Below are 23063 nucleotides of genomic sequence, written 5' to 3'. Positions count from 1 at the left end.
TTCCACCAGTTGGCAAGGCCCCTGTAGCTAAAAGTATTTCCACCACACCATCTCCAAGCCTGGCCTGACTACAGAGCAAAGCAGACTAAGAATAGACCCTGCTGAGCTTGATAAGACAGACTGATCTGGGGTACACTCTGTCCCTTCTGGACTCCTGGACGGCTCTAAAAGATGCTTCTAGTCTAGGTGTCTAGGACCAACCCCACAGGGAAAAAACCCATGAAGGAGAAGTAGAGATTTTTTTGCCTTTTTTTAAATTATTTCTTTGGCTGCACCTGGTCGTAGTTGCAGCATGCGTGCATGTTTAGTTGCAGCGCCTGAACTCTTAGATTCTTAGTTCCCTGCCCAGGGATTGAACCTGGACCCCTGCATAGGGAGCGCAGTCCTAGCCACTAGACCACCAGGGAAGTCACTTCCTCAAGTTCTTAATAATGGTTCTACAGGCTGAGAGTAGGTTCTCTGGCTTTAGGAAATAAAAATGTCTTTAAGCCCTAACCAGAGCAAGGAATCAGGAGTTCGTCCATATTTATTTTAATGGAGAATGATCATGTATGAATCCATAAATGTAAGCTACAATGAAAATATTTCCTATGGCTACAGTGTCTTTACAGTTGTCTGTTTACAGGATGTCTATTAAAGTTGGATATAGGGGAGTCTGACTACAACATTTGTACCCGCTGTTGGCATATGCATCTCGTAGGAACTTGACACACAAGTTGGCTTTAAGGAAGTCTGTGTTTGAGACCTAGACCTCAGTTTACAAGCTGTGTGCTCTTAGGCCAATTACTTAATCTTTCTGTACCTCAGTTAATCTGCCAAACAGAGGTAGTACAAGTACCTACTTGTAGTATTAATAGTACTTGTAGTAGTACAAGTACCTACTGAGTTGTTCAAGTTAAATAAAACAGTGCATGCACAGTGTTTATCATATAGTAGATTGTAGCTGTTACTGTTCTTAATCATTGACTCACCCTTGTTCATTTCTGACCTTGCACAGGTGCAGTGCTGCCTCTGGCCCTGGGTTTGGCTATCACTGCTTTGCTGCTTCTCATGGTTGCCTGTCGACTACGACTGGTGAAACAGAAACTTAAAAAAGCTCGTCCCATTACATCTGAGGAATCTGACTACCTCATAAATGGGATGTATCTATAATAAGTGGAATCTAAACAGCTGAGGGCAAGGACATGTTTCACTTATAATTTATACATAGTTTGAGTTCTGATATTTATTACCTCTTGTTTTTAACTAAGCTAAGAAAACTACTGAAAACCCTGGAAGATTCTGCAAATACTCAACTTTTGCTTTTATTTATTGATTTTCCTTGGGAAGTACGTAACACATTTTGAAATTTAGAGGAGTCCACATGATTAAAGACTTTTACAAATCTAATTCTGATTTATGTAAGCTATCCCTAAAAATAGGAATTTGTAGTTAGCCAAGGCAGAAATTCAGTGTCTCTAAAGGCGCCTGACAATGGCGGTGTTAACACTTTGCTTCACAGAAGCCAGCCATTGGCACTTCATAGCACCCCGCATCCCTTGTCCCGTGGCCTTCCCCTTCCTCTCAGCTTCCAGTGCTCTCCTTTCCCTTCTCCTCTTCAAAACCTGTTTCTGGGGATGGATCTCAATTGAGCACACACCTTCAATGAGATATTACCTGTGGCAGGAATATCTAAGCTATAAGCCTAATGATCAGGTCAATGAGGCCTCCGGGAAGGTAAATAGCAGTTCTTTCCAATCGCTGACTGACATCATGTCACGTGGCTGCTTCATTCTCCCAATGGAGAGTAACTCAGACTTTTGATTACAAGTAGCTCTAACACGGTCATCAAGTGAGATAGGAAATCAAAGCAGAAGCAGAGAACCTGGCAGGTCAAAAACTTAACACTTAGCTGAGGGAAAAATGAACAAGGATGTTTAGTTCTTTCTTGGATCTACTCAATGCTGCTCAATGGTCCAGAACATAGCAGCTCACTTATATAGAAACTGGTTTTCAACATTAGTGTTGAGGGAAGGAAAAAACCACATTCAAATGGAAAAACAACACTGAATGGATCTCTGGGTACAGCTTTTGCAAAAATAAGAGTCAGTGATTCATGAATAAATAATCAACTTAAGAATCGGTGATTCTTCCATTCAGTGGAGTGATGCAGTTTTCCCATTATTTATTTAATGCTCTAAATTGTTACAGTATGCAAACAGCTAATGCCAGGCTTATATACTCCCAGAGCATAAGGGAGTTTTGCACAAATTCATCTTTATAGAAAACCAGCATCTAGCTTAGCATCTTTTGCCTTTTAATCTGTAGGATTTTAAAGGCATATTATTTCCACCATTGCTTAATGCTGGGACAATACACATTCTAGAAATTACTGAGGCGGATGTATGTGTTCTATTTATATAATAGTTTTTTTTTTTTTTTACCATAAGTGGTAAATCTTTTAAGATACTTGAAAACCCTCTAGAAAACTATGTTTAGACTGAACCTGATGTAGGTTGTTCCTTTAGCAAAGGACTTAATTTGGGTCAGAGATATATATTAAGAAATGGGTAGTTAGTGGTCAGAAAACAAATTGGTTATTTTTTATTTCCTGAGAAACTCGAGCATTTTGTTGAATTTTAGAGTTGAGCAAAGATTTAAATTTCTCCTTAAGGAGTTTAGAGAAATGACTGTATGAATGAACTTAAGATGTTTGTATTCTTTATGTGATGCTGTGCAGTTTGTTTTTATATAGAAGGATGTCACCTACAGCCATATTCAATAACATAAAAACTGTTGAGGCATGCATCTTTCAGCACATCTTTTATACATGAAGAAATTAAAACACAATTTAGTATTGCTATGGTGTTGAAATTCTTGATAAAAAGATGTTCCATATCTATGTGTACAATATTCTTTAATAAATTGTATTTTATTCTTAAGCCTCTTTTTTTTTTTTTACAACTTTTAATACTTACTAGTACAGATGTTCTCCAACTTGATATGTTGCTCAGACTTACCTTTTTTTTTCTTTATGATGGTGCAAAAGTGATACATATTCAATAGGAACCGTGCTTGAACTTTGAATTTTCCTTTGGCTAGTGATACGCTGTGTATCTCCTCTCATGACACTGGCCAGTGGTAGCACAGGTCTCCCCCCCACCCCCAAGAAAATATCCTTTTTACTATTGATTGAAAACTAATACAATAGTGTTATCATGGAAATTTTGCAGCCTCTTTGATCCGAAAGCTAATTTCTAGCCAAAATCCTGATAGGATAATCACCAACAAACCTAAACAAACAGTGCTGGCAAAAGAAATTACTCAATGTGATGCAAGGCTGTAAGGGGCACAGTAATGTTCAAGGCGTGGGAATTCAAATACAGATGTCCTCGGCTGCCCTAGGTCCCTGGATCATTGCCTCTTGTATTAATACTTAAAGTATCCTCACTGTGACCATCACCAGCCTGGATACTCCACCCAAGTGAGGATGAGTTCTTTAGACCCAGCAGCCCTAGAACTTCCTCTCATGAAAAAGGGAAGGAAGTGAAGGGAAAGGGAAGAAAAGCAGCACAGGAAATAGGGGTGGGGGTGGGGAGTGGGGGTGATGGGGTAAGGAGAGAATGAGGAAAGGAGGCAGGCTTTCACGGCCCAGGAGAGCACTCTAGGAACCAAAGCAAGGGGGCATGAAGAGTCCTACCCAGGACAACACAGGTCAGTTAGAAAAAAAGAGCCTGAAGTGGGGAACCAACACAACCACTGCCCCAGTGATACTGGAAGGATTAAGCATAGGGAAATTATCAGGTTTTTTCCTCTTTATTATAATAGATAAACACACACTTCCTTGGGCCCCAAGGGCCAGTCAGTTCTCTTCAAGCAGGATTTCTTAGTGGCGCTCTATTTGGTCTCTTCTTTGAGCAAAACATATGTAAATTAAAAGTTCATATAGTTAAAATTCATTCATCTTTACCCATTAATGAATGGTGCTTGCTTAAAATCCATTCCTCCTTATTCAAAATTTTTTAAAAATCTTTTGGGTTTTTTTTTTTTTTTGGCCACACAGCATTTGGGATCTCAGTCAAGGATCAAAGCCCAGCTCCTGCAGTGGAAGCTTGGAGTCTTAACCGCTAGACTCCCAGGGAAATTCCTAAACATTTTTTAATTCAAAAAGTGTGAAGTCCAAGAGCAAGGCTTGGCATAGCATGTGTCTTCACCAATCAGATGCCACTTACCAGTTTGTCTTATCAGATTTATAAATTGTCCCCTCAACCGGACTACAGACTACACACCCCTTGAGAGTAAGGGCCTTTTTCTATCCCCAAGACCTAACAAAGAGACTTAACATAAATTGTTGATCATGGCTAGGAAGGATACAGACGAGTGAATAAGTTGAAGAATTAAAGTCCTTGAGAATATTTGACCTTTGAAGCTATTGCAAATGCCAAGTCCTGGATCAAAAGAGTTCACGGCCTGAGTCCAGAAGCAACACTATCCACAGCAAACTGAAGCCAGCAATGAACTCACAAGTTTGGTCATCAACTAATGCAAGTTTCCTGTGCCTAAGACACTGACTGCCCAAGAGGAGACACTCGTCAAAGATGTATGTACAATTTTTAAAAGCTATTTTCAAAGAAGTGATGTGTTAGACTTTAACTTAAGAGGTGGAGGAAAGTTGCCTCAGCACCTCACTAAGGCTCTGCCTGCCAGAATCATACACACTTGCACACAACAGAGGGAAGGGCTTTGCTGGGAGGGCCAGTTCTGATAACTTCTAGAGCGTGTATTTAAGATTTAGAGCCGTTTAAAAAACTAAGATCCTGCTGTAAAAGAGAAGATCACAACATTTAAGCAAGATCCCAACGTGTTACTGACTTAAACTCATTTTACAGTCGTTATATTAATAAATCTATTTGTAGGTCATTGATGGGTTTCAGTAAATTTATCCTTAACCTGCTCTTTCTTGACATCAGGTCAGTTCATTCATTCATTCAGCACATATGGTACATCTATAAGAGGCCCTGTGTTAGGCAAAGAAAAATAATAAATGAGGTGAAGTTCTTGTCCCCAAGAAACCGTTACATTCCTCAAATGTGCAGTTAGATTAAAGCTCTTAACTTACTCAGATCTCACAAAATGGAGCATCAGAGAAACAATGTTTTCTCTGTGACCTTAGCATTCTGTACCTGGTGGACATATGGTTCTTCTATATTCAAACACCACCAATGCCTCTTTCACTTTTAACTTTATTTGGCAAAGCAGCACTGCATAAACTGTTCAGTAACTAGGACACAGCTTACACAGCATGTTAAATCCATATACATTATGAGCAGCAAGTTAGAAACAAAAAACAATACTAAGCTACAAGTCTCCTATTATTTTTAAAGAGAAAAAGGAAGAACTATGTCAGTTATGTCCAATCTGAACAGCCGAGTGTTTTAGGGGACATCACCTGCCATTTCCTTAAGTTTTAATATTTACAAATGCTTAGTTTTAAGGTAACAAAGCAGCTGATTGTATCTACAACATGCTATTCTATGACACCACATCAAAAGCTTTAAAAAGGAAGCTCATCTCTATTTTCTTAGTAGCATCTAACATACACCCAAAAACCAAGAATCTTAACTTGTGAATGGTGGTGTTATCTGATGCACAAAAGCAGTCTGATAAATTAACATCAGAAAAGAATTAAGTGCCTAAGAAAAGAAAAGTCACTCCTCAAAATCAATTCACAAACCATGTTTTCCATTTTGCAGAACCCCTTCTTTTAATATTTAAAGGAAAACGTGGGCATGTTAAAGTAATAATACACAAATTTATATTCTGCATCCTTCTTCTTTCCAATCTGGCTTCTATGCCTCTCTGAAGAATTAGAAACCCCACAAATCCACACATTTTCATGCTGAAAATAGTGTAAGAAAGTTCAAAACAAGCTGTGATGCTGTTGATTTTCAAAAGCTTTGAAGACTGAGATGAGCAATCCACTGTAATATTATTATACTGGTCAAGCTGATGTTGCTTTTACAGTTCATCCCTGGGGGAGAAAGAGAGGAATATATAAGTAGGAGTTACATATGATAAACTTGGCTTTCTAACAGTTTAGATAGAACTAATAAATCAGTAAAAATATACCGATCCCCAAGCAATATATTACATTAAAAAAAAAAAAACCTAAGCAAATGATTCAGGTCAAAGCAAAAATGGAAATCAGCCATTTCAAACATCGTTCATGCTACTCCAGAATGAAGAATGAAAACTGAAGGGCCTTAATTCTTTATTTTTTTAATTCAAAAGTAATTTTCTTCCTTCAAGACCAAAAATTCAGAGAAATGATAACTTTTAGATCCAGGATCTTGCTAATACTATTTATTGTACAATAATAACTTAAGTATTTAGAGTTCAGATAAGTCTTTATATTCACAAAACTGGACAAAAATTTAGTCTTTTGTTTAGAGTATCTGTTGAGTATATTGTTGAGCAATCACTGAGTGGGTCAATCTCAAACCAAACTCTGTGAGAAAAAGCATCATCTGTAGGTACAATATACCTGTCAGCTGATTTCATAAGGCAGCTTTATCAGCTCTAAGAGAAACCATTTGCTCAGCCAGCTGCAGCACTGTACCAGCAACTGCCAGTGAGAGGAAGGCAGGAATAAAAATGCAGTCTAAAGCAAACTGTATGGTATATAAACTATATCTCAATAAAGCTGCTAAAAGTAAAAAAATAAAGCTACCAGAAAAGCGTCTTATTTGAGGATAATCTGAGTAACAAGCAACACTGTTAAATACTCAAGTACTTTAGGGGTAAAGAAGTAGGATGTTTGCAATTAAATATCAAATGATCCAGGGGAAAAAAATGTTATGTGTGTGTGTGTGTGTGTGTGTGTATAGAAAGAGGGAAAGAAAAGGAATGTGGAAAGTGTTAATTAATAATTGTTAACTCTGGATGAAGAGATTCAGGAGCTCTTTGCACAATTCTTGCAACTTGTCTGTAATAAATTTTTTTTTTAAGTTTTTAAAAAGCTGTTAAATAAATTTGAAGGAAAGATAAATAAAGAGCTAAAATTTCCCAGGTATGTGGTGAATTAGGGGATTTTTGGACAATATGGTATTTTCTATAAAATATGAATTTTATAAATTGTGCAAGAAAATATTTTAAAAATGACTTCTCCCATAAGTTGTCTTTGTCATACAACACTGGATTGTCTGTCAAATGATAAGTTACCAGTTCTGGCTCCTCTTAATATATTCTTCCAAATAATATAAGTACTATAATTCTCATGAAACAGCTTTTAATGAAATTCATGCAAGCATTAAAATACTTAATCTTCAAAGAGTTTACTTGCAAAATGCTCTATTCATAAATTTACTCGTGCTTTTAAAAATATGAATTAAAGATACTATTTTTTTAAATCATTTTACCACATTTTACAGTTGCAAAGTACTAAGGATTTTGTCAATAAATATCTTTATTGCCCAACAATATAGTACATTTCTAAATATCCTCTCCATTTAAAAAATTTTTTGAAAAGGGAAAAGGATTAAAAACTCTCAACAAACTGGGTATAGAGGGAACGTACCTCAACATAATAAAGGCCACATATGACAAGCTCACAGCTAACATCATTTCTCAATGGTGAAAAACTGAAAGCTTTTCCTCTAAAATCAGGAACAAGACAAGGATGCCCACTCTCGCCACTTTTATTCAACATAGTACTGGAAATCCTAGCCAGAGCAATTAGGCAAGAAAAAGAAATAAAAGGCATCAAAATCGGAAAGAAAGACGTAAAACTGTCTCTTTTTGCAGATGATAACTAAAATTAGTTGTTTCTATATACTAATAATAAACTATCAAAAGAAAAATTAAGAAAACAATCTCATTTACAATTATAGCAAAAAGGATAAAATATCTGGAAGTAAATTTAACCAAAGAGGTGAGAGTTGTACACTGAAAACTACAGAATGTTAATGAAAGATACTGAAGATGACACAAATAAATGTAAATATATTTCATACCCATGAACTGGAAGAGTTAATAGTTAAAATATCCATACTACCCAAAGTAATCTACTGAGTCAATAAAATCCCTATCAAAATTTCAATGACATTCTTCACATAAATAGAACAATCCTAAAATGTGTACAGGGCCACAAGAGACTCCAAATAGCCAAAGCAATCTTTAGAAAGAACAATAAGACTGGAGGTATCACACTTCCTGATGTCCAACTGTATTACAAAGCCAAAGTAATCAAAACAGTATGGTACTCAGCATAAAAACAGACATAGAGACCAATGGAACAGAGTAAAAAGCCCAGAAGTAAACTCATGCATATATGGTCAATTAATTAGGAGCCAAGAATATATGATGTAGAAAGAACAGTCTCTTCAATAAGTGGTGTTGGGAAAACTGGACAGCCACATGAAAACAGAATGAAACTGGACCTCTATCCTAACACCACATCCCCCAAAATCAAAATGGGTTAAAGACTTGAATGTAAGACCTAAACTTATTGTGGTGATCATTTTGCAACATACCAAATCACTATGTTGTACACCTAAAACTACTACAATGCTATATGTCAATTATATCTCAATAAAACTGGTGAAAAAAAATCATACCATTAAAAAATATTTAATGATGAAAGACAATGTTGATGATATTTTATTAAATAAAGAGAGATTATAAAATAAAACTATGATCTCAGGAATACAAAAGAAATGTATATACTTCTATGGATATATAGAAAAGAAGAAAAAATCTAAAATGTTAACAAGAGGTTATCTCTAGATTCTGGGATTATGGATGACTTTTATTCTTTTCTGTTTGTTTTTTTCCTATTTTTAAATGCATGTACATTACTTTGATAGGAATATTACTGTGGAAAACAAATAGAAGGCAAGGATATTAACAGTATCCCCCCCGCCCCCACCCAAACACACAAAAAAAGGAAAAGAAATTAAGTTTACAGATCTGAATTATAACATTTAAGTTGTTAAGGAAAACCAAAAATTTGCTGCCATGGCATGTATAACCCTGTCACATCCTAAGACTTCAAAATCTATTAACCTTCTTAAGTTTTCCTAATATTTAAAATTCTACATAACCATATTTTTAATCTGACTTACATGCATAGATCATTTAAAATAAAAAATAGTATGTATTAAATTTCTACAAAGGCTTTTTAAAACTGCTGCTGCTGCTGCTGGTAAGTCACTTCAGTCGTGTCCAACTCTGTGTGACCCCATAGATGGCAGCCCTATATATGTGCTAATATTAATTAGATTCAGTTCAGTTGCTCACTCGTGTCTGACCCTTTGTGACCCCATGGACTGCAGCATGTCAGGCTTCTCTGTCCATCACCAACTCCTGGAGCTTGCTCAAACTCATATCCATCAAGTCAATGATGTCATCCAACCATCTCATCCTTGTTGCCCCCTTCTCCTCTCACCTTCAGTCTTTCCCAGCATCAGGGTCTTTTCCAATGAGTCAGTTCTTTGCATCAGGTGGTCAAAGTATTGGAGCTTCAGCTTCAGCATCAGTCCTTCCAATGAATATTCATGACTGATTTCCTTTAGGATGGACTGGTTGGATCTCCTTCAAGAGTCTTTTCCAACACCACAGTTCAAAACCATCAATTCTTCAGTGCTCAGCTTTCTTTATGGTCCAACTCTCATATCTATACGTGACTACTGGAAAAACCATAACTTTGGCTAGATGGACCTTTGTTGGCAAAGTAATGTCTCTGCTTTTTAATATGCTGTCTAGGTTGGTCATTGCTTTTCTTGCAAGGAGCAAGTGTCTTTTAATTTCATGGCTGCAGTCAACATCTACAGTGATTTTGGGGCCTCCCAAAAATAGAGTCTGTCACTGTTTCCATTGTTTTCCCATCTATTTGCCATGAAGTGATGGGACCAGATGCCATGATCTTAGTTTTCTGAATATTGAGTTTTAAGTCAGCTTTTTCACTCTCCTCTTTCATCAAGAACCTCTTTAGTGCTTCTTCACTTTCTGCCATAAAGGGTGGTGTCATCTGCATATTTGAGGTTATTGATATTTCTCCTGGAAATCTTGATTCCAACTTGTGCTTCATCTAGCCCAGCATTTCGCATGATGTACTCTACATATAAGTTTAGTAAGCAGGGTGACAATATACAGCCTTGACATACTCCTTTCCCAATTTGGAACCAGTCTGCTGTTCCTTGTCTGGTTCTAACTGTTGCTTCCTGACCTGCATACAGATTTCTCAGGAGGCAGGTCAGGTGGTCTGGTATTCCCTTCTCTTGAAGAATTTTTCAGTTTGTTGTGATCCACAGTCAAAGGATTTGGTGTAGTCAATAAAGCAGAAATAGAAGTTTTTCTGGAACTCTCTTGCTTTTTTGATGATCCAACGGATACTGGCAATTTGATTTCTGGTTCTTCTGCCTTTTCTAAATCCAGCTTGAACATCTGGAAGTTGACGGTTCACAAACTGCTGAAGCCTGGCTTGGAGAATTTTGAGCATTATTTTGCTAGCATGTGAGATGAGTCCAATTGTGCGGTAGTTTGAACATTCTTTGGCATTGTCTTTCTTTGAAATTGGAATGAAAACTGACCTTTTCCAGTCCTGTGGCCACTGCTGAGTTTTCCAAATTTGCTGGCATACTGAGTGCAGCACTTTCACAGAATCATCTTTTAGGATTTGAAATAGCTCAACTGGAATTCCATTACCTCCACTAGTTTTGTTCTTAGTGATGCTTCCTAAGGCCCACTTGATTTCGTATTTAGATTAACATTAGCTTATTTAGATTGTTTATATTATTTAGTTTAATATTAATTGGATTAATAACTATATATAACATATTACTTTATTGTAAAATAAATAATTATACACATAATTATTAGGCTAATAACTCTAAGACACTAATATTTAGTATTTTATATTCTTTATCAATAACAACTGAAAATACATACTGTCAGGAAATAACAATCAAAATCTATGAATGTTTTCTAATTCATGGGCTTTCTGAGGTAATACAAGCTTTGTACAATTAACTTTGTGCAAAGCATTATGAAAAACATAAAAAGAATTCCAAAAGTAACAATATATTCTTGCCTTTAAGAATGTAAAGCTTATCATAATGCTGTGTAACACAGGTAAAGAAATTAAAAAGGGACAGTATAGAACAATTTGGAACACAGGATCAATTGGATACACTAGGACCTATACCCTCAATCCTAGAAATGCCCAGTCAGCTCATAACATCCTTTTCATGCGTACATGGCACTTTAAGAAGACATCAGTAGACAAAGTACTTATGGAACAAGAACCCTGAAACATTCCTCTGTTTCACAAAACAGAGATGGACTTATTCCATCGACCCTTGTGGCTATTAAAAACAAAAATAAAACTTACCAGAAGATTAACAAAACGTTCATTTCTAGGTATATAAAATAAACATGTATGTATAAAATATAAATAAATATTTGTATTTAGTTAGTTGCAACCAACTAATGCAACTATTACCTATCTATAGTCTTGAGCATAATACCACAGATTCTAGGTCTACAACCTATCTATCTGGCATTCTCTCTCCTTTTATTAATCCATCAGAATTGCAAGGAATATTTTTCCAAGTATAAGGGGACAAAAGTCTACATTCAAGTTTCCGGGTTTATCTGACATGAGAATTCAGCATGCCCACTAAGTCCTTTTTTTTTCCCCCCATCTAGTTTCTAGCACACCTTTCCAGCAATGATTGGATCTCACTATCAAAGAGCACTCTCCCTAGCTCTGGATGCCTCAATTAGAGAAGGATGAAAAGCAGGTGAGAAACCAGGGAATAGTTTTAAGAAAGCACTGGGATGAGTCTTTAATCCTGAAGAAAAAAAAATCATCTAGCCTGACAAGAAACTGACTTAGGAAGCTTTTTACATAATTCCCATGTGAGATGAGAAAATATAAGTGACTTTTTAATCACATTCTATCCTTACCACCACTGCTTTAATTTAGCCCACCGTCACTGCACCCCTGATTTGCTATAGGTATCTTCTATCTCTGGCTATAGCTTTATCCCTTTCCAATCTACTCTCTACCCTACAACCAAAATTATCTTTCTGAAATGGAATTCTGATCCCTTCACTGCCTGGCTTGAACAATTGTTCCCTACCACCCTCAAGCCAGATTCAACACACTGCACTCTAACTGCCTGTTTGTCTTGTTTTTTGATTTTTTGGATCCTCTACCTGACGTAAGTTCCACTAGAATGGTCAGTTTCAAATTCACAGCTGTGTATTCCTGGCCCTGCAGCAATGCCCACGTAGTGGGCACACACACACTTGTTGAATTAATGATGTATTAGAAGGTCATCACACTGAAGATATTTAACAAATTTAACAGAATTGCCAAAGAAAAGTATTAGAAGTTGCTTTTTCAAAGGCAATTTAAAACAGATGCATTTTTTTCCCCTGTCAAGGACAGTTTAAGTATAGATTAGCCTGATGGCAGTAGAAACAAGACATATAAACACTTAGACGCCCTCTCAAATCTCTTCCATACCTAAATTTAAAAAGCAGCAGAGATATCTGCTCTATGGGAGGAAAGGGGAAGGAAGGAGGTGGTGAAAGCTGACTTCAGACTACATCTGGCCGAGAACCTCTTCCTCTCTGACTTAAAGTTAAGTCGGTCTGCTGTGATGCCCTGGTAGAGAGAAGAGGGCAGTGGGAGAGAACTGAGGCGATTCCTACATGTGGGAGCAGCTGCTTCGCTCTCTAGCTACAGCTCCCGTCAGAGACCCCCGCTCCCCACCCTGTCCCTGCTGTCAGTGGGTTCCAGTAAAACTGTTTCCTCACCTTTAGGTCTAGAGTGGTAACAGCTTCCTACTATCACCTTGGGAATCCCTGGTCCCTGGCTATGTCGCATCCTTTATAGTTCCTGTAACTTTTCCCATATTTCTTTGAATAGTCCCTTCATTAAAATCACTTCAAAATCCTAGCTAAGCACACTCGGACCTTGACTAACAATTTATGAACACAAAAATGAATAGCAGATGAATGGTCCCTTAAGATGTTAAGTTAACCATTGATGCTTTACTCTTTCAAAACATTCTATTTTCTAATAATTTCAGCACAAATTTTTTTAACATCAGTTTTTTTTTCCAATTTCATTTCTAGATTCTGTTTTATATTCTTTAAACTTCATGATTTACAACTAAGTAACTGATTATCTATGTAATTAGAACTATATCTTTGGATGTAGGAAAATGTGTTTGAAAACATAGTAAATTTGCAAAAGAAAAAATTAGAAAATCCTCTTAGTACAACTGGAGAAAAGTTTTCTATGTGCATATATGTAAAATTGCTCAGCATTTTAAAAAGTTGGAAGGCCAAAAGGAAAACCAATATATATATATATTTAAATATTTGGTAAATGACTGAACAATTGTCCATAGATTTAAAAATTATTCTAAGTTGAATACAAATAGTTTAGTCTTATCAGGGGTAAAATACAGGTAAGTGGAAGCCTGAAGCTTATATAATTGGGTAAGTGGGTGGGGGGGAGCTGCTTTATGAAGGGAAAAAAAAAAAGTCAACTAAAAACAAGACTATGTATATAAAATTTGGTATAAGGCCATGAATGGCCCAAAGCAAGTGAGGGCCCAGAAACTTAAGTTTCATTACCTTCAAGCTAAATCTACTTCTGTTTATAAAAACAAAACTCGTTTTATATATATCTGGTTATAAAAACAAAAAGCACTCTTACCTGATACCATATTTCAGTAATTTCAGTGATATGTTTGCCCTATTTATAGAGCAGCAATCATAATATTTTGTAATTATATAACCATACTAGAAGCAAAGTGAAGGAAGTTTGTAACTATATCTGATTCTAATTGACAAGACTGCTAGCTTTTAAAAAACTTTAACCTGGCTGTGCTCCAGGTTAGAATTCAAAGAAAACAGCTATAACTACATTGTGAAGTGAAAGTCGCTCAGTCGTGTCCAACTGTTTAAGACCCCATGGACTGACTATACATGTAATTCTCCATGCCAGAATACTGGAGTGGGTAGCCTTTCCCTTCTCCAGGGATGGAACCCAGGTTTCCTGCATTGCAGGTGGATTCTTTACCAGCTGAGCCACAAGGGAAGTCCTTAACTTTATTAATAACTACATTAGGTGAAGAATTAAAATGCACTTCCTAATAAGGATCAACAGAAATGGCCAGTCAGAATTAATCAAAAGTAAAACTCAGTTTTGAACAAACAGAGTTAGATTCATTACCACTTTTGCTGTTAAACATTCATTAAAAAGGTATCTTTCCTCTTCCCAGAAAACAAAATTGAGAGGTCTGTGAAGCCTGGTGTGTTGCAGTTCAAGGGGTCACAAAGAGTCAGACACTACTGAGCGACTAAACAACGACAACATTAAATCTATAATCGCCATTTTACTTATTAAGAAATCATCTTAAAATAAGTACCTCTTGTCAAGTAAAAACAGATTCTAAAACAAGGAAACAGTAAGACCTTTCTTATTTTGCCAGTTAATTTCAAGTAGTCTTAGCTAATGTCTTACTTATGGATTTCACTCCCTCCCCCTGGAGAGAGTGGGCAGGGAAGAAGGAAGAGAAAAAACAGAGAAAGCTTGGCTTCAAAGGGAATATCCAATGATGCTGAGACACAGAAACAAAAGTGGGCGTTACATGAGCCATGCTGTGCTGAAGATATGCCACATGCTGTTGGCCCTTTGGGTGGGTGTGTGAGACCTGGGCACTCACTCACAGAACCCTCTTCCCTCCCCAGGAACTTAGAGGAGCTCAACAACTGGCCAGTCTGTTGTATAAAATGGTAAGCTTCTTCCTTACTGTGGTTCTGAAATAACAGCAGGATATAAAATAGGCACAGGTTGTCAGGCATCTATGAACCTGATTGAAAGAGAGAAGTCAAGTTCAGAGCGACAGTGTCCTCTCTGGCATTGACACCTTCGAAAACTGGGACAAGAGTATCTTTTCCCTTCTTTCTCTTCACAACAATGCTATAATAGAAGATGAACTAGGGCAGGAAATGATCCCTTCTCTTCAGATGAAAGCCTTCATTTCCATGACCATATAGCAGATATAAAAATTAGTTGTCAGTATAGAAACAGAGTGGCTGATAATAAAGTAACTTTACAAAGCGTGACTGACAGCCTCTTGAAAAAGAAAAACACCTTTGTGCCAACCAAGTCTCACCCCCTTTCCCAAAGATGAATTAAATCAAAAGAAGGACAGACCATGCAAAACTTTTCTACATTTTTAATGTAGTGAATTTCTGATGTTAAAATGGAGTAGCATAAAGGTGACAACCAAAAAAGCGGCTCTTGCAGTCTTATCTCTTAAAATCCACACCCTTTCACCTTGCATGTGTGGAAGAAGAAAGAGCAGAAGAGAAAATCACTTCCACCTGGACCACTGCTTTTCTTTATCTGTTAAAGGCACGTATATCACTCCCATCAGAGGTTTCATTTTGACACTGCCATCTTGCAGCTTGTCATACTGCTCCAACATCTGGTTTCCACCTGCAGGACCAACTGGCAATATCAATCTTCCACCAGGCTTTAACTGGTCTATTAGCTAAAAGAAACAGAAAAGGACACACACACCAGGTTATAGATTTTATATTAATAGTCATTTTACATCACTATACACAACTTTCAGTGTCCATGGGCAGAAAGCAGAAATGTACCTTATTTAGTACATCTACTCTTCCACTGTTAAACTTGTTACTTAATTACTCACACACTCATTTACTACTGACCTCCTCTACTACAGTACAAATTCTCTGATGACGGGGACTGTGTCTTATTCATCTTTGTGCCCTTAGCCTCAAACATAGTACCTAGTATAACTGCAAAGCTCAAAATGTTTGAGTTGAACCACATAATGTGGACTATCCTCTTGAGAAGACCAAAGGCAAAGCAGAAAATTTCAATTCTTGTATGCCTGTTTTCAATCTTTGTAGTTTGGAGGGGAAGAAGGGACGTGTAGAAAATCAGCAAGGAATCCCTATCCTATCTAAGAATTTAAGGCATCACTGAACCAGAGATAAGGGAACTCTGGTTTTACGACTGACTTTAGGATCACAGGAAGCATGACATGATAAAGGAAGGTAGGGCTGGAGTCCCTGCAGCATTAGAAAGAGGACGTCCCTATCAAAGAAGAACCAAAATTGCTCAGTTACAGCCCCTCTGGTTAGAAAATTTTTAAGTCACATGTTACAACGTGAATGCAGCCTGAAAGATGACCATCAATCAAAAACAGTAAGGAAAAAACCTTCCCAGAGAAGGGAGTCCTTAATTAAAATTTTGGTTGTCAGCAAGTCTACCTTATTTTTTCCAATTCCTCTAAATGTCAAGATTTTCAATGAAAAAATAGACTTCTTTCCTCTCCCTCAATCTTGCTCCTTTAATCCATTAATTTTAAAACCTTTTAGCTGTCTTTTTTTATAGTGCTTACTTCTAAAGCATGCCATTTATTTTTTTTTAACCGAAATATAATTGACATATAAACATTGTGTTGGTTTTAGGTGTACAACATAATGATCTGATATATGTATATAATGTAAAATGATTACTACAATAAACTTAATTAACATCTATTATCACACATAATTACAATTTTTTTCTTGTGATGAAAACTTTTAAGGTTTACTCTTAGCAACTTTTAATTATATAATATAGTATTATTAACTATAGTTAATATAGTCAATAATTAACATAGTATTAACTATAGTCACCATGCTGAATAACATTTCCTTTTCTACTTCAAATTATATGCCAGATGAGGACTAAGCTCTCATACATAAACAGTTGTCCCTCAGTATCCAAGGGGGACTGGTCCCAGGACTTTATCTCTGATACCAAAATCCACAGACATTCAAGTTCCTTATAGACAATGGTGTAGTATTTGCATATAACCTACATATCCCATATACTTTAAATTATCTCTAGACTTATTATATTTAAAACAAGGCAAATACCATCTAAACAGTTGCCAGGTACAACTTCAAACTGCAATGAAAAATTCAAGTTCTGTGCTTTTTGGAACTTTCTGGAAATTTTCTTCTGAATATTCTCAATCTGTGATTGGTTGAATCCTTGAATGTGGAACCCTTGGATACAGAGGGCCAGCTGCATTCTGCTTCTTTCCCCTAATCCAACCAAGATCATATTTTATGAAAACCATTTTCTGTTATGACTGTGTAAACATAATTTGCAGCTGAGCCAAGAGGTACTCAGTTACTGTTTCCTTTCTTGTAGAATAGTTGTTTTCTCTGCAGTTAAAAACTGAAGCTTTTTCTTTTTTTTTCACTCACTTAATTTTCTTTGTGTTTCTTCCAACAGCTTCTTAATGAAATTTTTATACAGTCAAATCTATTTATAAGCACGTTCCTTTCTCTCCCTCTCTTTTTTTCTTGTAGGCTCCCTTCTGGTTCTTTTCCTCCTCTGCTCTAAATCTGGACTGGTTACTCTCCAGGCCTGCTGCATAGCTGTCACACCGGGACTTCCCTTTGTAACAATACGGGCAACTCTGACCATCTCTCTCCTGAACGAGGTGTCCTACCTTCCTAGACGCCATGGCTGCTGCTTTCTGGTTTCTCTCACTGTCTCTCTACTCGCTCATTTTTTGATGACATTTAAAGCAATTCCTCCAGAAGTATTCTGTGAAACAGTATGTGGAATACTTTTTAAAGAAATTGAGATTTGCAAGTCTAAAATTATCTTTCTTCTATGTATTTAGTGGTATGTGCAGTACAGGATTCAAGATTGGAAACTGGAAATCATTTTCAGTTCAGAATTGTGATGCTTTGCCTCTGACTTGTTCATTCTAATGCTGCTTATCTACAGATTGATGCCTGTCTGATTACTGACCCTTAATGAACGATCCATTTTGTTTTTCTGGAAACTTTTCGAATATTCTCTTTATAATATTCTGAAATTTCATGGTGATATTGTGGGTCCCCCACCTCTTTTTTAAATTCATTATACTAGGTACTCAATAGATGTTTTTAAACTACAGAATCATGTCTTTCAGTTCCTGGAAATTTTCTTAGGGCTTCAGGCTAATTGTTCCTCATAAAGAATTTCAAGCAGCAGCTCCTTTTTTCAGGCCACAACGTCATCTCTGGTTTCCAAGATCCTGATGCCTCCAGTTTCTAAGCTTTTGCTTAGTTCTGCAAAACAAGCGGCCTCTGCACTGATACTCCCCTCTGCAGTCTCTTTGGTTCAGCTTCCTCCACCCTTCCAGGTCAGTTATTACTCTATCTGCTTTTCTGTCTTCATACACTGTAGCGTTCAGGACTGTTAAATATAATCTCCTAGATAACTGAATATAGAGTTTCATATTTCTTGTTTCTGTTTCTTGTTTTTCTAGCTGTTATGCAGTGGTATCCAAAGGAGGCATAAACATCTTGACTCTATTCTCTTAAAACTGGAAAGCCCCTCCAGCATGTCTATCTTCAAATTTAATCAGATGTAAAGAGCCACCCTCCAAATAATACTCCACCTGCTACTACAAATGTTCAAATTCATACCAAGCTAAAGCCAGAAGTGCCCATCAAGATCATCTTAGGATCTTAGTAAGGAAGATGAGTCCTATCCCCAAGAATCTTTCATTTAAACACATTTCTATTTTAGATTTTAATTGTTCCTCCTAGGTTGCCAATATTTTCAAAAAAGAAAAAAGTTTTAAGAAGTTAAAAAAAACCTACTGATCATGTGTTCATATATGAAAATTCATTATTTACTTATGACTGGTACAACTTTCTACATCATGTTAATACTTCTGTTAAAAACTACTAGTTTGGTCTTTTTTTAAAAATACATAACAGGGCCAGAGAGAACAGTTCATTTTCCTAAAGTCATTCAGCCAATGAGTAACAAGTCAGTAATCAGAACAAATCTCCAAACTTTCAGCTCCTTATAACTGTGTAAACACACACAAAACTACTTCCAGGTTGGGGAGTTAATGAGACTGGGCAAAAGAGAGTCAATTTTAGCCCTTTGTCATCTAGTTAAGAACTATGTAAGAATCACATGTAATAGCAATCTAAGCCAAGGATTATTTGGGCTGACATAAGTTTATCAGAGTCTTACTGAAATGAAAACTCAATTTTGTACTTAAATATTTCCTTGACTATGTAATATATACTACTGGAATATCCTATCTTCTCATTGCAACTATGAAAATTAAGATTTCTTTCTTCCTACTATTCTTTAAGATTCAGTTCAAATTTTATTCCTGTATGAAATCTCCTTCACTATTCTATACAACATACTCCCCTTCCTCTGAACTCCTCCTACAAGGCGTATTTTCTTTTCCCTTCAATATCTATCATATGCTGATGATATGCTATCAAATCATTCATTTCCCTGATACATGTGCAATAGATCTCTTCTAGTAAGGTCAGTGAGGATAAGATGTATGACAAATACTTCCTGGTATTACCCATGAACCTAACATAGTCTTGCACATAACACACCACGTGATTACCAGGTCATGAACTCCAAGGGGATTTTCCCAATTTTACTAGTGTACTCGTTCTTAGTTGAATCAAATACTGCTTGAAATAAGACAGTCACGAGCCACGGCTTAGTCATCTTCATGTCATTTATACAACTGTTTGTATATGAAAAAAACTGCCTACTAACTAATTAAAATACACAGCTAATTAAAATTAAAATTCAAGTTACAAATTGAGCATAATTATCAGCCAAGAAAAAAAAAAGGACACAATGTAACATAGATGGTATTTTCAACATCAATAGAAGTCATTTCCTATAAATGTTTAAGAGCTTTAGTTGAATAAAGTACACAAACAGAAAAAAAAAAACAACTCACTGCCTGGGGCACAACTGGGGCTGCAGCTCCTACGTGAATAGCATCATAAGGGGCTTCTGCGGCATATCCCATTCGTCCATCCCCCACTGAAAAAGAAAAGTGCTTTAAACACCTGTTCTGACAGAATTACCCAGTGTGAAGAATTACAGGAGGTTTAAAACGGAGAAAGGACAGATCTTTTTAAAATCACTTAACTAAGTGATGCTGGGACAATGGATAATTCAAAGAAAAAATAGATACTTGGACCCCCACACCTCATGAATACACAAAAATGAACGTCAAAAAGATCAAAGGTCTAAATGTAAAAAGTTAAAATGGCAGTATGTCCGAGAAAGAATTCAAGGATGTATCTTCATGATTTAAGAGTACCTTAAACAGGATATAAAAAACACTACAAGAAATGGGTAAGTCTGACTATATTAAAATTAAGAATTTCTAATTATCAAAAAGAACAGTATGAGAGTAAAAAGACATATCAGAGTGGGAGATTTACAGTATGTATAAATAGACAAAAGGTTAGTGTATAAAAGTCCTACAAATCAAAGAAAAATATAACTCAATATCTGAATAGAAATTTCACAAAAGAGGAAATCCAAATGGCCAAACATATGAAAAAGTGTTCAACTTCACTGATTAATATTAAAATACAAAATTAAAACCACAGAGATACTACCATACACTAAGTGGGTAAGAGAAAAATTTAGTAATCCCAAGTATCGGGATTGTGATGTGAAGCAATAGGAACCTTGATATACTATTGATGGGAATGTAAGTTGGTTCAGTCACTTCAAAAAACAGCTTTTGCAGTATCTATGGTCACTCTATGAACCTGTAATAATACACCTACAGAAATAAGTGTTTGTATGAGTGTATATCAGCATCTGGACTTACGTACATTGTGAATATGCAGCACTGTGAATATCTCTAAATCAGAAACAACCCAAAATATCCATCTACAGTAGCATTAATAAAAAAAAAATTTGGTAATGTTGCTACAATTGACTGCTATACAGCAATAAAAATTAACTATCATGCAAAAAGAAGGATGAATCTTACAAACCTAACAATGAATGAAAAGTCATTCATCATAGAATATGTACTGTATGATTCCATTTAGCTAACATTCAAGATATTGAACATCATCTATGGAACTGCAATTAGGTAGTAAATGCCTAAAAGTAATGTTACTAGTTACCACTAGGGAAAAGGGAAGTAGTTATGGTGAGGGAACAGAAAGCAGAGGACTTTCAAGGTACTGATAATGTCGCATTTCTTGATCAGTGTGGTGATTAAACAGGTGCTTGTTAAGCTTCACATTTATATTTTCTGCATATTTTGAGGTCTGTTATTTCTCTCAATATAAAACATACTCACATGGAAGTGTGTCCACAAATACCACTGAATGGAAAAAAGCAAACAAAAGAACAATATGTAGAGTATAAGTCAATCTAAACACTGTGTGCTGCTGCTGCTAAGTCTCTTCAGTCGTGTCCGACTCTGTGCGACCCGAGACGGCAGCCCACCAGGCTCCCCCATCCCTGGGATTCTCCAGGCAAGAACACTGGAGTGGGTTGCCATTTCCTTCTCCAGTGCATGAAAGTGAAAAGTGAAAGTGAAGCTACTCAGTCGTGTTCAACTCCTAGCCACCCCATGGACTGCAGCCTACCAGGCTCCTCCGTCCATGGGATTCTTCAGGCAAGAGTACTGGAGTGGGGTGCCATTGCCTTCTCCAAAAAAACTGTGTGTGTGTGTGTGTGTGTGTACAATTTATTCATACACATTTTTATATGTCTGAAAAACATGAGGAAAAAGAGAGGCTTTCTTTATCTTACATACCTCTGTGTACCGTTTACATTTTCTATATTCAACACTGATTACTTTGATGTTACTTCTTCAAAAAGTAATGAAGAAAGAACTCAACATGACATTTTCTGAAATGGTTAATAGTCATGTCACCCCTGGTCAAGGTAGAACCAGTGTAACATTTTAGAGTAATTTATTTTCTTGCTTAGTACTTAAAAGTGATTGTTAAAAAAAAAAAAAAAAAAAGCAGCAGCAATAATTAGCTCTGAATATTATGTCACTTGCATGGGATTTTTATGAAAATAAAAATTCTCCAGAGAGGAAATTTTCAAAGTTTTCTGATACTTACCAACCAGTTGCACCCTCCCTGAAGACAAAAGCATTGGATCATCCTTTCTGACATTATTTATTGAGTCATCTACTAGCTCTTTAATGTGGTCAATTCCTATGACTTTCCCACTAGGTCCAACCTGGAAGTGAGAATAATTCAATAATTCATTGGTCTTAGTTTTTCTAAGGTGTCAATAAAATATTTCTTTATCCAAAGTTATATTTAGTAATGAGAAATCAGGACAAATACACAGTTTAAGTCTCTAATTTGATTGTTAAATACTCAGTCTATTATAGATTATTTGACAATAACTTTCTCAGCCATAACCCTAAATGAATAATGATACTTCAGTAATTATAAAACTAGAATTTTAAAAATTTACAATACTAAGAAAAATGGTATCTTTCTTCCTTCAGTTTCTAATTTTTATACCCAGAATCCTGAAATGGGACTTAGCTACCAATATTAAATGGTGGTTATTAGTGCAACCATTTTTTATTTAAATTCCATTGAAAGTGTGACTTTAAATATTACAGATACATAAAAAATTTTATAGGAATTTCTATACCTGATTCTACTGCCACATGTGGGAAATATAAAAATAAGTAAAAATATTAAAAGACCCTAAACATAAATATTAACTGCAGAATGAAATTAACACAATAAAGACTCTGAAGTCAGACTATCTGGGTTTACATCTAAATTTCTTACTTACAACTATATAACCTTGACAAGTTATTCTATCAATCAGGTTCCTCAGCTGTAAAGTGAGGAGGAAGCGGGTACATACCCCATAAATGACATGAGGAACTAATAAGAGAATACATGAAAAGTATTGTGAACACTGACCAGCACATGGTAAACATGTGAAAAACATTAATTAGTATCATTTTCAAAAAGATAACTGAGAAATAAAATGACTTTTAAAAAAATGATAATGCCTCTGAAAACGTAAACAGTCAAATACAGAAAACAAGCCATTAATTAAACACCATTTCTAGTATTTAATTACATCCCATTAGTGAGGGTTGCTGCTGCTGAGTCACTTCAGTTGTGTCCGATTCTGTGCGACCCCATAGACAGCAGCCCAAGTCAAACAACTG

At 36.1% G+C, this 23063-nt stretch overlaps 2 protein-coding genes and 1 long non-coding RNA gene across 6 annotated transcripts in view; 2 read left to right on the top strand and 1 right to left on the bottom strand.

Moving 5' to 3' along the window:
* The window catches only part of LRP11 (LDL receptor related protein 11), a 57936-nt gene extending 55015 nt beyond the window's left edge, over positions 1-2921 (top strand). Inside the window, exon 7 of the mRNA XM_070796336.1 lies at positions 998-2921. Within this exon, the coding sequence (XP_070652437.1) occupies positions 998-1152 (155 nt within the window). The 3' untranslated portion in view covers positions 1153-2921. The remainder of the gene's footprint in view (positions 1-997) is intronic.
* A 2281-nt stretch (positions 2922-5202) lies between these two features.
* PCMT1 (protein-L-isoaspartate (D-aspartate) O-methyltransferase) overlaps positions 5203-23063 on the bottom strand; it is a 42858-nt gene continuing 24997 nt past the window's right edge. The window contains exons 5-9 of one of the 4 annotated variants that reach the window (XM_070796337.1): positions 21979-22099; positions 19827-19912; positions 15391-15560; positions 7556-7700; positions 5203-6010 (exon numbers count right to left, since the gene is read on the bottom strand). In XM_070796337.1, the coding sequence (XP_070652438.1) occupies positions 6005-6010; positions 7556-7700; positions 15391-15560; positions 19827-19912; positions 21979-22099 (528 nt within the window). In that variant the 3' untranslated portion in view covers positions 5203-6004. Of the gene's footprint in view, positions 6011-7555; positions 7701-15343; positions 15561-19826; positions 19913-21978; positions 22100-23063 lie in introns of those variants that run through there. The other 3 variants (XM_019967580.2, XM_019967579.2, XM_070796339.1) reach the window with 3 other exon arrangements.
* Positions 14651-18490, top strand: LOC139184950 (uncharacterized). The gene is made up of 3 exons (XR_011568521.1): positions 14651-14796; positions 17407-18233; positions 18360-18490. It is a non-coding gene; the product is annotated as an uncharacterized lncRNA (long non-coding RNA).

Source organism: Bos indicus, chromosome 9 (assembly GCF_029378745.1).
Source record: "Bos indicus isolate NIAB-ARS_2022 breed Sahiwal x Tharparkar chromosome 9, NIAB-ARS_B.indTharparkar_mat_pri_1.0, whole genome shotgun sequence".
Lineage (NCBI taxonomy): Eukaryota > Metazoa > Chordata > Mammalia > Artiodactyla > Bovidae > Bos > Bos indicus.
Note: the sequence above shows the minus strand (reverse complement) of the source record. Positions and strands in the feature narration are given on the sequence as shown.